This window comes from Pongo pygmaeus, chromosome 2 (genome assembly GCF_028885625.2).
Source record: "Pongo pygmaeus isolate AG05252 chromosome 2, NHGRI_mPonPyg2-v2.0_pri, whole genome shotgun sequence".
Taxonomy (NCBI): domain Eukaryota; kingdom Metazoa; phylum Chordata; class Mammalia; order Primates; family Hominidae; genus Pongo; species Pongo pygmaeus.
This window is the reverse complement of record NC_085930.1, coordinates 115,651,646-115,663,730: the sequence shown is the minus strand read 5'-3', so window position 1 is coordinate 115,663,730 and position 12,085 is coordinate 115,651,646. Positions and strand designations below refer to the sequence as shown.

The window sequence follows — 12,085 nt, the reverse complement described above, 5'->3', positions numbered from 1 at the left end:
GGAGATAGGTGATGCACAGAAGAAACAGGGAGGCAGGGAAGAGAGTGTGTCAGTCGGAGGGAATGGGCAGCAGCACCAGAGGCTGCTGAGATGAGGACTGAGCGGGGGCTGTTGCCGCGGGAGAGACAGGAGGGTTGCTGGTGACCTTAGCCTGGAGCCAGAGCGGGGAGGGGTCATGCAAAGGGAGACCTCTCCCAGGCTAGTCAGACTCTGTGACTGTCTCTGAGGCTGTCTAGAGGCAGGGTGGAGAAGCCAAAAGTAATGGCAAAAGTCCATTGTCCTGTCCTTCCCTATAACAGGGAAGGGGGCCAGAGAGCCTCCACAAGCGGAACTGCTCCTAAATGACAAGACCACCCAATTGGGGCTCCATTTGCCACATTAGAGCAATGGAGGCCCCCAGACTGTTGCACCCCTCTTCCTACCCACAGCTCCTTCCTGCACCACTGGGGGCCTTGCATGCTTGTGGAAAATTGGTGAAATGCCTGTTTGCCAAAGCTCCCTCCACTTCCCTCCTCCTCCCCCCACCATAGCTACCCTTTTAAGTCAGCCCTGGGAGGACAGACTTAAAGAAGAGGCCTGCATAGGCCCTGGAATGAACTCAGGACATGTGGGCACATACTTTTGGGGTCCCATGTACCTGGAGGGGGGGCACAGGGCACATCATCTTGGCCTTGTGGTCTCTTACTCTGTGGGAAAGAGTACGGGGGACAGCCAGAGATGGGCCTCTCAAGCACACAGTCCGGGGCAGGCAGCCCTGGCTTCTCAGCTCTCAGGACAGAAAAGGTACTGGAAAGGACAAAAGAGAGAGCCAGGCCCAACCAAGAGAAGTAGAAGTGGAAGTAGCCCAGGTGTGTGGGCAAGCATCCTAGCACTCATCTCTGGAAGTGGGTTTCAGGATGTAAGGCAAGCAAACTCAATGTGGAGTAGAAAGTGGTTGGTTATATCACCTGTGAGCGAAAGCCATGGTGTGCAAATGACAACAGTCAATGTGATGTCATGCTGCTGCCCTGGACAAATGCAGTCCTCTTCTCCATCTCAGTGATGCTGTCATCACCCCCCTGATTGCACACACAGGATACCTGGGAGTCATTCTTGGTGCCTGTTTCTTACCTCCCATTATCCACCAGCAAGTCTTGTCAATTCTACTTTTTGGATCTATCTCCAATCCAGTTCCCTCTCTCTCATCCAATCTCCCTTCATCTCTTTCCTAACTTCTGTGCTAGTTTCCTAACTGAACTTCCTGATGCCTCTCACCTCTCCTGTCTATTCTCATAGCAATCAGAATGATCTTAGTAAAACAGAGCTGACCATGACATGCTTAAGACCCCTGATGAACCTCCTACTGCCCTCAAAATAAAGTCCAAATTCCCTATTGTGGCCTACCAACCCACTTATGATCTGGCCCTAACCTATCATTCCTCCACCCTCACACTCTTTAAGTTCCACTCCTCCTGAATTTCATTCAGTCCTTCCCACATTTTTAAATATTTTGTAAAGATGGGGTCTCCCTATGTTGCCCAGGCTGGTCTCAAACTCCTGGCTTCAAGTGATCTTCCTGCCTCAGCCTCCCAAAGTGTTGGGATTACAGTTGTCAGCCACCACACACATCTGGCTCTTATTTAAGTACTTTTTTTGTTTTTTGCCATTCTACTAACTATAGTATTGCATTGTGGTTTTAATTTCCACTTCCTTGATGACTAATGATGTTCAGTCTACTCATTCTTTGAAATCTCTGCTTGGTTTTCATTTGTTCCAAGAAGTAATCGCTCCTTCTACAGACTAAGTTCCTGTCCTCCTTTGTAGTTTCATGACAACCAATATTTATCTCCACCTTGAACTTAACCCACTAAAGTACAGTTGTTTTACTGTTACCTCCACACCCACCGCCCTCATCACAAACACACACATACAAGACTGTACACTTCCTGAAGGCAGAAGCAGCATCATACTTCTTTGGTATCTTCAGCTATCAGCACAGACCTGAAACACAATCTTTACACAATAAATATGATGAGTGAATGAACAGTTGCTTAACAAATTAAAGAATGGATGAAGGTAGGTAGTTAGGTACAAGGTTTTGCAGACAGGCCTGGCTGTGTCAATTAAACCTTTCTCCATGGGTCCTCACACTTAGTAAGCTCACTTTTAAAAGGACAATGCTGAAGACCCAAATGTTTACAACGACCACAGCGATGACGTGATCCGAGAGAAAGGCAAGGCGGAAGGGGTGGGGCCGGAAGCAGAAGTGCCGCAGGGAGTTAGCGGCGTCTCAGTTGCCATGGAGACCAGGAGCTCCAAAACGCGGAGGTCTTTAGCGTCCCGGACCAACGAGTGCCAGGGCACAATGTGGGCGCCAACTTCGCCACCAGCCGGGTCCAGCAGCCCCAGCCAGCCCACCTGGAAGTCCTCCTTGTATTCCTCCCTCGCCTACTCTGAGGGCTTCCACTACAGCTTCGCAGCCCGGCCCCGCCGCCTCACGCAGCTTGCGCTGGCGCCGCGTTCCGAGCCTCAGCGGCTTCGTCTGCGCCCCTCCTCGCTGCGCACCCAAGATATCTCGCACTTGCTCACCGGCGTCTTCCGCAACTTGTACTCTGCCGAGGTCATCGGCGACGAAGTGAGCGCAAGCTTGATCAAGGCCCGCGGCAGCGAGAATGAGCGCCACGAGGAGTTCGTGGACCAGCTGCAGCAGGTAACGTGGCGGTGGCATCGCGTCTGCGGACGGTGCCGGGGACTCAGCGCTCGGCACGCGTCAGCACCTGCCAGGTGCCAGGCGCTGTTCCAGGATCTGGGGCTGCAGCTGAGAAACAGCCCATTATGCCGAAGTGGGCCCGACATTCTAGTGGAAGGACGCTCTATCCGTACACACACATATGCAAATACCACACATACCACACAACGTGCGGCATATATCTGTAGCACCTGTCTATATTTCTCTAGACACATACGTTATATATTGCATATATCAATGAACGACTGCGGCAGACCGCTGAATAGTTGTTCCATGGAGATGACAAAGCCAAAAGTCACCCGGCTTTGGGGTGCCTTTGTATCACAAATCACAATCTTGACTGGGCCATTCATGCGCAACAGCAACTCTGCTTCCTCATCTGTACAAGGAGATAACCAGCTGACTCAGGGCCTCTGTGCTGAGTCGGCCTCTGCTGGCCACACTACTGAGGACTCCCTTAAACTTGTGGGCACTCCTCCCATACCCAATCCTTTACCCCGGTGTGCTTCCTGCCTCTCAGATCTTCTTCTCCTTTCTGTTCTGTCCTCTACCTGCCCCTTAAGTGACATGCATCCCACGTCCTTAGCTTCAGTCATTCCTTCACTTAACACATTTGTTGAATGTCTGCTGGATGTCATACTCTGTTCTAGGCAGTGGAGATTCAGCAGTGAATAAAAACGCCAGTGTTCGGGCACACCCACACTCACACAGACAACCTTTCCTCTGTAGCTTTCAACCTGAGGTAGACAGACATTAACAAAATGAATACCTATACAGTATGTGAGATATTTATAGGACCAGCCTCGCCCCCTCCATGGGTTATAGGCTTCTTGAAGTGCAGCCAGAGGACCGTGTACTCTGTGATTCGTGGGTCACCACATTCACTCTGCTAAGACTTCAGCCTACCCAGCCAGACCTTTCCCTTGAACTTCGGACTCACATCCCTGTCATTCACATGAGCCAGAATATATGGAGCATTATAAACCTATAAACCCCATGACCAGTCACCCAGTTCATTGGATTCTATCTTCTCAGTATCTGTCCCATAAGTAGCCACTATACCAGAGTCTGAATTGGCAAAGGGTGATCCCTTTTTTTTTGAAGAAAAAAAGTAATACATGTTACAATTTTTTTTTTTTTTTTTTTTTGACAGAGTCTGGCTCTGTTGCCCAGGCTGGAGTGCAGTGGTGTGATCGCAGCTCACTGCAGCCTTGACATCAGGGGCTCAACTGATCCTCCCTCCTCAGCACCTGGAGTAGCTGGGACCACAGGTGTGCACCAGTATGCCCAGCTTATTTATTTATTTATTTGAGATGGAGTCTCACTCTATCACCCAGGCTGGAGTGCATGGCACAGTCTCGGCTCACTGCAAGCTCCACCTCCCACAGTCATGCCATTCTCCTGCCTCAGACTTCCGAGTGAGTAGCTGGCGCCTGCCACCACACCTGGCTAATTTTTTTTTGTATTTTTAGTAGAGACGGGGTTCCAATGTGTTAGCCAGAATGGTCTCGATCTCCTGACCTCGTGATCTGCCCACCTTGGCCTCCCAAAGTGCTGGGATTACAGGCGTCAGCCACTACGCCCGGCCTAATTTTTTTTTTTTTTTTAATTGTGAGATGGGGTCCCACTATGTTGCCCAGGCTGATCTCAAATTCCTGGCCTCAATTGATCCTTCCACCTCAGCCTCCCCAGATGCCAGTATTACAGGTGTGAGCCACTGTGCCTGGCCCACATTATAAAAATCTTAATTTAGAAGCTGAAATTTAATTTAAACATTTGAAGTTTTAAAACTGCAGAAATTTCAGAACGCAGAAAAGTTTAAAGAGTGATCCCCTATACAAATACAACTATGTGGTCAGGCATGGTGGCTCATGCCTGTAATCCCAGCACTTTGGGAGGACAAGGCGGGCAGATCACGAGGTCAGGAGTTTCAGACCAGTCTGACCAACATAGTGAAACCATGTCTCTACTAAAAATACAAAAAATTAGCTGGGCGTGGTGGTGTGTGCCTGTAATCCCAGCTACTCGGGAGGCTGAGACAGGAGAATTTCATGAACCCGGGAGGTGGAGGTTGCAATGAGCCAAGACTGCACCACTGCACTCCAGCCTGGGCAACAGGACGAGACTCTGTTTCAAAAAAAAAAAAAAGAAGAAATACAACTATGCAAAGATAGTTGACTTTATAAATTATGGTATATTCACACTATGGAATACTACAAAGTTGTTAAAAAGAATGAATTATACCTGCATTGTAGACAAACACAGCTGCCATTTATGTATTTATTTATATATGTATGTATTTATTTATTTTTTGAGGCGGAGTCTCGCTCTGTCGCCCAGTCTGGGGTGCAGTGGCACGATCTTGGCTCACCACAACTTCCGTCTCCTGGGTTCAAGCGATTCTCCTGCCTCAGCCTCCTGAGTAGCTGGGATTATAGACGTGCACCACCACGCCCGGCTAATTTTTGTATTTTTAGTAGAGATGGGGTTTCACCATGTTGGCCAGGCTGGTCTCCAACTCCTGACCTCAAGTGATCTGCCCGCCTCGGCCTCCCAAAGTGCTGGGATTACAAGCGCGTGCCACTGCACCTGGCCTGCCATTTATTAATTTAGCAAAAAAGCCATAGAACAATGTTAGGATAATTTCATTTTTTATATATGCATGGGAAAAAAGCTGAAAACTTTTACAACAAAATGTTAACAATATTCTTATGGGACATTTAACTTTTTCTTTGCACATTTCTATATTGTCTGAATTTTGCAATGTACACGAATTAATTTTGTAATTACAAAAAAAGAAACTTTGAAAAGAGCAGGCATCTGTTATTCTACTTCAGTAGTTTTTTGTTTCGTTTTTTTTTTTGAGACAGAGTCTTGCACTGTCACCTGGGCTAGAGTGCAGTGGCACAATCTCAGCTCACTGCAACCTCCGCCTACCAGGTTCATGTGATTCTCCTGCCTCAGCCTCCCAAGTAGCTAGGATTACAGGCACACACCACCACACCAGGCTAATTTTTTGTATTTTTAGTAAAGACAGGGTTTCACTATGTTGGCCAGACTGGTCTTGAACTCCTGACCTCGTGATCCACCTGCCTCGGCCTCCCAAAGTGCTGGGATTACAGACGTGAGACACCGTGCCCGGCAATGTTGCCGTTCTTATACCTATATTCCTCTCCCTCTTTCCTTTTTCATCATCTGTTCTTTGCTTTTCCTCACTCGTCTCTAGATGTCACTGCCATGTGACTGTCTGTACAGGACTCAAATTCATTCTCCCTGGGAGGAGCAATAATCACTATTCCATATGAGTGTCTGCATTGCCTGAGTTTTCCTCAGGTAACCCCGTTGGCAGCTGATCTTCCCCAAGCCCACCTATAGAAATATCTCATGGTCTAATGATTAAGAGCAAATGCTCTGGAATCATACACCCTGGGTTCAAGTCCTGGCTCCTGCACATACCATCTATATGACCTTGGGTGATATTTACCTCTATAAGCCTCAGTTTCCTTATCTATAAAATGCAGATAATAATAATATTCACCCCATCGGTTGGTTGTTTTGAGGATTAAATGAGTCAATACAGTAAAGCATTTACAATATTGAGCATTTACAATGTGGTAAGCCCTCAGTAAGTGATAGTTGGTCTTGTTATTTGGACAAGATGCTAATTCCTACATTCGAAAATTAGGGTCAGAGATTGTCAGCAGACCCAAATAGTAAGACACATGACACAGAACACAGTACTTTATATTTGAGGAACTGTCCCAGGCCACTGTCTCCTGAAAGGCGTTTCCTGAGCCCAAGAAGATTTAGTTACTTCCTCTTAGCCTTCCTTATATCCTCATTCATATGCTATTATAGCACTTTTAAGAGCTGATTTCACCTATTTGTATCCTTGCCAGGCCCCTCCTGCTAAACTGTAAACTCTTTAAGAGCAGAAACCATATCTGATTCATTTCCCCAAATGTAAATGGTAATTACACAATAAATCTTTTTTTTTTTTAAGATGGGGTTTCACTCCTGTTGCCCAGGCTAGGGTGCAATGGCACAATCTCAACTCACTGTAACCTCTGCCTCCTGGGTTCAAGTGATTCTCCTGCCTCAGCCTCCTGAATAGCTGGGATTACAAGTGCCCGCCACCACGCCCGGGTACACAATAAATCTTTATTAAAATAATGACTAAATAAATCTTTGCGATCCCAACAACTTTAGGAATACAATAAGGAACACTGTCTTCCTATATAAACTGTTTTTTTTTTTCTTTAAAAGAAATGGAGTTGGCTGGGCATGGTGGCTTATGCCTGTAATCCCAGCACTTTGGGAGGCTGAGATGAGAGGATTACTTGAGTCCAGGAGTTTGAGACCTCATCTCTACAAAAAAATTTAAAAATTAGCTGGATATGGTGGTGTGTGCCTGTAATCCCAGCTACTTGGAGGCTGAGGCAGGTGGATCCCTTGACCCCAGGAATAGCAGGCAGGGGTGAGCTGTGATTGCGCCAGTGTACTCCAGGCTAAGCCACAAAGCAAGACTCCAGTTCTAAAAAATAAATAAATAAGAAAGGAAAATAAGACTGGGCACAGTGGCTCATGCCTGCAATCCCAGCGCTTTGGGAGGCTGAGGTAAGTAGATCACCTGAGGTCAGGAGTTCAAGACCAGCCTGGCCAACATGGTGAAACCCCATCTCTACTAAAAAATATACAAAAAATTAGCTGGGCATCGTGGCGGGCGCCTGTAATCCCAACTGCTTCAGAGGCTGAGGCAGGAGAATCACTTGAACCCGGGAGGCAGAGGTTTCAGTGAGCCAAGGTCATGCCATTGCACTCCAGCCTGGGCAACAAGAGCAAAACTCTGTCTCAAAAAAAAAAAAAAAAGAAAAGAAAGAAAGGAAAAGAAAGAAACAGGATCTCACTGTGTTGCCCAGGCTGATCTTGCACTCCTAGGCTTAAGTGATTCTCTTGCCTGCCAAGTAGCTGGGACTACAGGTGCACACCACCATGCCTGGCTAATGCAAACTATCTTTCATATTACCTGTACCAGTGAGCTCTCTGCTTCTTGCCTCGAGAAGTCTGAACCAGAAAATATGAATCAGAAGTTTGGCTGGTTGAATAGTCAATCGGTAATTAGTCTTGAGGAGTATGTTGGGCATCCAAGTGGACTCTCTGGGTGCGAGTACTGTGACAGAGTTTGGGCTACAGGTGTTTGTTAGCTATCAACACCTGTGAGGGGAAGGGAATGGAAGAAGGAGTGAGCCATGGAAGAAGCTGAACTGTGATGGGGGCCCAACAAGCCTTGACAAATGCAGCAGGTTGCTCTGAAGAGAGTATTGCCTGTCAAAGTTTCTCTCTTTCGGTCAAAATGGCCAGGCCTTTATACCCCTGCCTCTCTCAGTCACAGGATGTGGGTGCTGCAGAAAGGACATGGTCTCAGGTGACCCCTTTTCAGCAGCTTAGGTAGACTGTGAAGGGGCTGTCTGTTGACGACGTTCCCTGTAGCTAGGGAGCAAGTCCTTCCTTGAACGTGGATCTGGGTGGCATCACAGGAAGTGCGCTAACTTGTATTTGGTATTTCACTGTTTGGATGGCAGCTCTCTTTATTGTGAAGCCAGGAGACAGGTAACCAAGCTCGAGTCTGTTACTGGCCTTACTATGAAACCTTTAAACCATTCCCCTCTATGGGTCTCAGTTTTCAGATCTAGTAGTTCCGACCAGATGGTTGCAATAGTTCTCTGACTATTCTGTGCCTCACTGGAAGCCCTGATCCTGGGGTAGGGCTGAGTAAAGCTAAGTAATGGTAAGTAATCTCACCATATTTCTGTGCATTTGATCATCCCTCTGCCAGATTCGGGAGCTCTATAAGCAGCGGCTGGATGAGTTTGAAATGTTGGAGAGGCATATCACTCAGGCCCAAGCACGGGCTATTGCGGAAAACGAGCGGGTCATGAGCCAGGCTGGAGTACAGGACCTTGAGAGCCTTGTCAGGTTGCCTCCAGGTGTGTATAAAGAACTCCCACATGCCTGCCCGATTCCCGGGCTGTTGATATTTCACTGTGTTTGCTCCATTGCCCACTCTCTAGGCTTTTTCTGGATATTTGGGGAACAAGTCGCAGACATGATAATATGATTATTACCGCAAAAGAATATTTCATTACCACAAAACAATTCCATATGTGTATCTCCAAAACAGGAATGCTCTCCTACATAACCAGCATGTAACCCCCGCAACCTGGAAATCAGTTTCTGTGCAACACTAACCTCTGACCCACAGATACTTGTCAACCTAAATAGCAGAGAGAGACTCTCTAAAAGAAAATGATTGGCGCTGCAATAGGAATACACGTGCCATTGTAAACTGTGTGCATATTCAGGGAGGTAAAGGAAGACAAAGGTTTTTAAAGGAAAAGTGAGGAGGATTACACGATGGTTTTGAAGTAATTATCCTTGGCTGAAGAATCATTAACAAGAGTCGTACCAGTCTGAGATTAAACAGGTGGTTGCTGGGCAGATTTGTGTGTGTGTGTCAGGTTGCAATGACCTTTGTGTGAGGTTGTGATTTTTGTGGCATGATATGGTTTGTCTGCATCCCCACCCAAATCTCACCTTGAATTGTAGCTCCCGTAATCCCCATGTGTCATGGGAGGGACCTGGTGGAAGGTACTGAATCATGGGGGCAGGTTTTTCCCTTGCTATTCTCATGACAGTGAATAAGTCTGATGAGATCTGATGGTTTTATAAGGGGCAGTTCTCCTGCACGCACTCTCTTGCCTACACTCATGTAAGATATGCCTTTGCTCCTCCTTCGCCTTCTACCATGATTGTGAGGCCTCCCCAGCCATGTGGAACTGTGAGTCCATTAAACCTCTTTTTCTTTATAAATTACACGGTCTCGGGTATTTATTCATAGCAGTATGAAAATGGACTAATACAAGGCATCTTTTGTGATAATTCTTGTTATCAGGCACTTATGCATGGCCTTCCCCAGCACCATTTGTCAGGGTTTTTTAACACAAGTGACTCCATTTTGATTCAGACAACTTTTACATCCCATTCAAATTTTACTGACTGTCCTACTGTGGCTTTTTCCCCCTCTCAGGCCCAGGATCCTGTCCAGGAAGTCATGTCGCATGCAGTTGTCATGTCTCTTTTTGAGATGCCTTCATTTGGAACAATTCCTTGACCTTTTCTTGTCTTTCATCTTCCTGACAGTTCTTGACCAGACTTACATTCCGTAGGATGGGGATGGTTCTGTCTGATGCTTCCCCGTGACCAGACTTAGGCATGCATTCTGGGCAACAGCACCACGTAAAGTTATTCCTTGTTCATCTCACTGCAGCACAGCAGGAGGGTCACGTGGTGTTAACCTCCATCCCCTGAGTAGGCTGGTGTCTGCCAGGATTTTCTGCATTAAATTCTCCAAATCAAATTATAATTGATTAGCATTTTGTAGAGAGGTATTCTCAGATTACACCAATATCTTGTTCCTCCTCAAAGCTCCATCGCCAAACCACCAGCATTCACTGAAAACTCTTTTCTTAATGCAGAAGTTTAAAAAGTGATCCTTTAGAAATACAACTATGCAAAGATAAGTTGACTTTATGAATTATGGTATATCCACACTATGGAATACTGCAAAGTTGTTTAAAAGAATGAATTATACCTGTGTTGTAGATATAGATGGCTGTCTCCTATTTATTAATTTAGCAAAAAAGTCACAGAACAATGTTAGGATAATTCCATTTTTATAGTATAGATGAATGAAAAAAAGCTGAAAACTTGTATATCAGGATGTTAACAATGCTCTTAGGGGGCAATTAACTACCTATAATCAAAATTGGGTTGTTTTTCCTATGGACTTGTCCATAGTCTGGATTTTACTGATATCAGCATCATGGTGTCATTTAACCTGTTCTTCCTTGTATTTCCTATAAATCTGTAATTAGTTCTAGAGACTTTATGAGGTTTAGGTTCAATGAGGGCCAGGTGATGGGGAAAGAGCACTTCATAGGTGATGCTGTGTGTTTCCCTCAGGAGGTACATGATATGTGGTTGCTATCTCTCCTTTCATGATGCTGGCAGCCTTTTTATTTTATTATTTTATTAGGGGTTACAAATTATAATGAAATGCTAATGGTAATAATAATTCTATCGTTCTTTATTTATTTGTCAGCTGAAATACTTCTATAAAGACAAACTTTTCAGAAACTACTTTAATTACCCCAAAGTGTGGGCAGCATTAATTCTTTCCCTTTATTTGCCAGTGTTTAAAATAGTGAGTTGGTTCCCCTAACATCTGCCAAAGGTGACTAATGAGGTTTGTTTGGTTGTTTTAGTATCATTGTGGACTCTTGGATTTCATGACTGCAACTTATTTATTATCCTTTTGGTGCTCAAATTGTTCCGTCTTTGGCAGAGAGCCTTTTCCAGTTGACTGCTGATTCAATCAGCTGTCTTTGATAACTTCCTTGCTTTCTGAGCTGGTGAGATGTTCCAGGCTCATCTTGAGTATTTCTGGCCCGACCTGGAATCAGCCATTTCTTCAAGAAACGCTGATTCCTTTTATTCCCTCCACCACTCCCCACAAAGACCTTGACCTATTCTCCTGAATTCTTGAAAATTATCATTTTCCAGTGCAGTAGACAGAAAAGACAGTATATTTAGGAGACCTGTTATATCTATGGCCTAGAGGGAAAGATCTAAGGGAGAAGAAGTGGAAGATACAGCACCTTAAAAGGCATTTAAACTTATGAGGACCTACTAGGGCCCAGATGCTAATATGCTTGCATAGGTTATCCCACTAAATCCTCCCGACAACCCTGTAAGGTAGGTTTTCTTTCTATCTTACAGGTGTAGGAACTAAACTTAGATGATCAAATGACTTCCCTGAAGCCCCACAGCTTGGAAGAGGTGGGACTTAGATTTGAACTTGGGTGTGTCTGCTGTCAAAACCTGTGGCTTTCTTCTGTCGAGAGGAGGAAGGATTGTTGATGAGCCACAGTGTCTCGGGAGTGTTGATGACTTCTCTTAGAGTGTGGCTCTGAGCAGCAGAAGCCCTATCCTTCGTCAGGCCTGCCAGACCTCTGAGACTCAAGTCCCATTAAACAGTAACACTCAGGCACAGGTTCTGTATCTCTTCCTGTTTCCCCCTCCAACACTGTGCACTGTACACCATACACTGTACAACAGCACAGTGTAGCTGCAAGGACCCCTCCCTCAATAGTGGCCCAGATAATGTGGATTTGGGCAGAAATTATTGGTAGCAAATGTCCAGAGTCTTTACTGGTTGCCTGATGTTCCCTGAGTCCTGGGAGTCAGCTACTGTCCCTTTTTTGTTGTTGTTGGCTAGAGATTAGGGGAGATTAAATA

The 12,085-nt window shown here is 45.8% G+C and overlaps 1 protein-coding gene across 4 annotated transcripts in view; it reads left to right on the top strand.

Annotated features, from left to right (window-relative positions):
* The first annotated feature begins 1,647 nt into the window (after positions 1-1,647).
* DLEC1 (DLEC1 cilia and flagella associated protein) overlaps positions 1,648-12,085 on the top strand; it is a 76,313-nt gene continuing 65,875 nt past the window's right edge. For all 4 annotated transcript variants that reach the window (XM_054480683.2, XM_054480682.2, XM_054480681.2 and 1 more), the window contains exons 1-2: positions 1,648-2,689; positions 8,565-8,715. In XM_054480683.2, the coding sequence (XP_054336658.1) occupies positions 2,279-2,689; positions 8,565-8,715 (562 nt within the window). In that variant the 5' untranslated portion in view covers positions 1,648-2,278. The remainder of the gene's footprint in view (positions 2,690-8,564; positions 8,716-12,085) is intronic.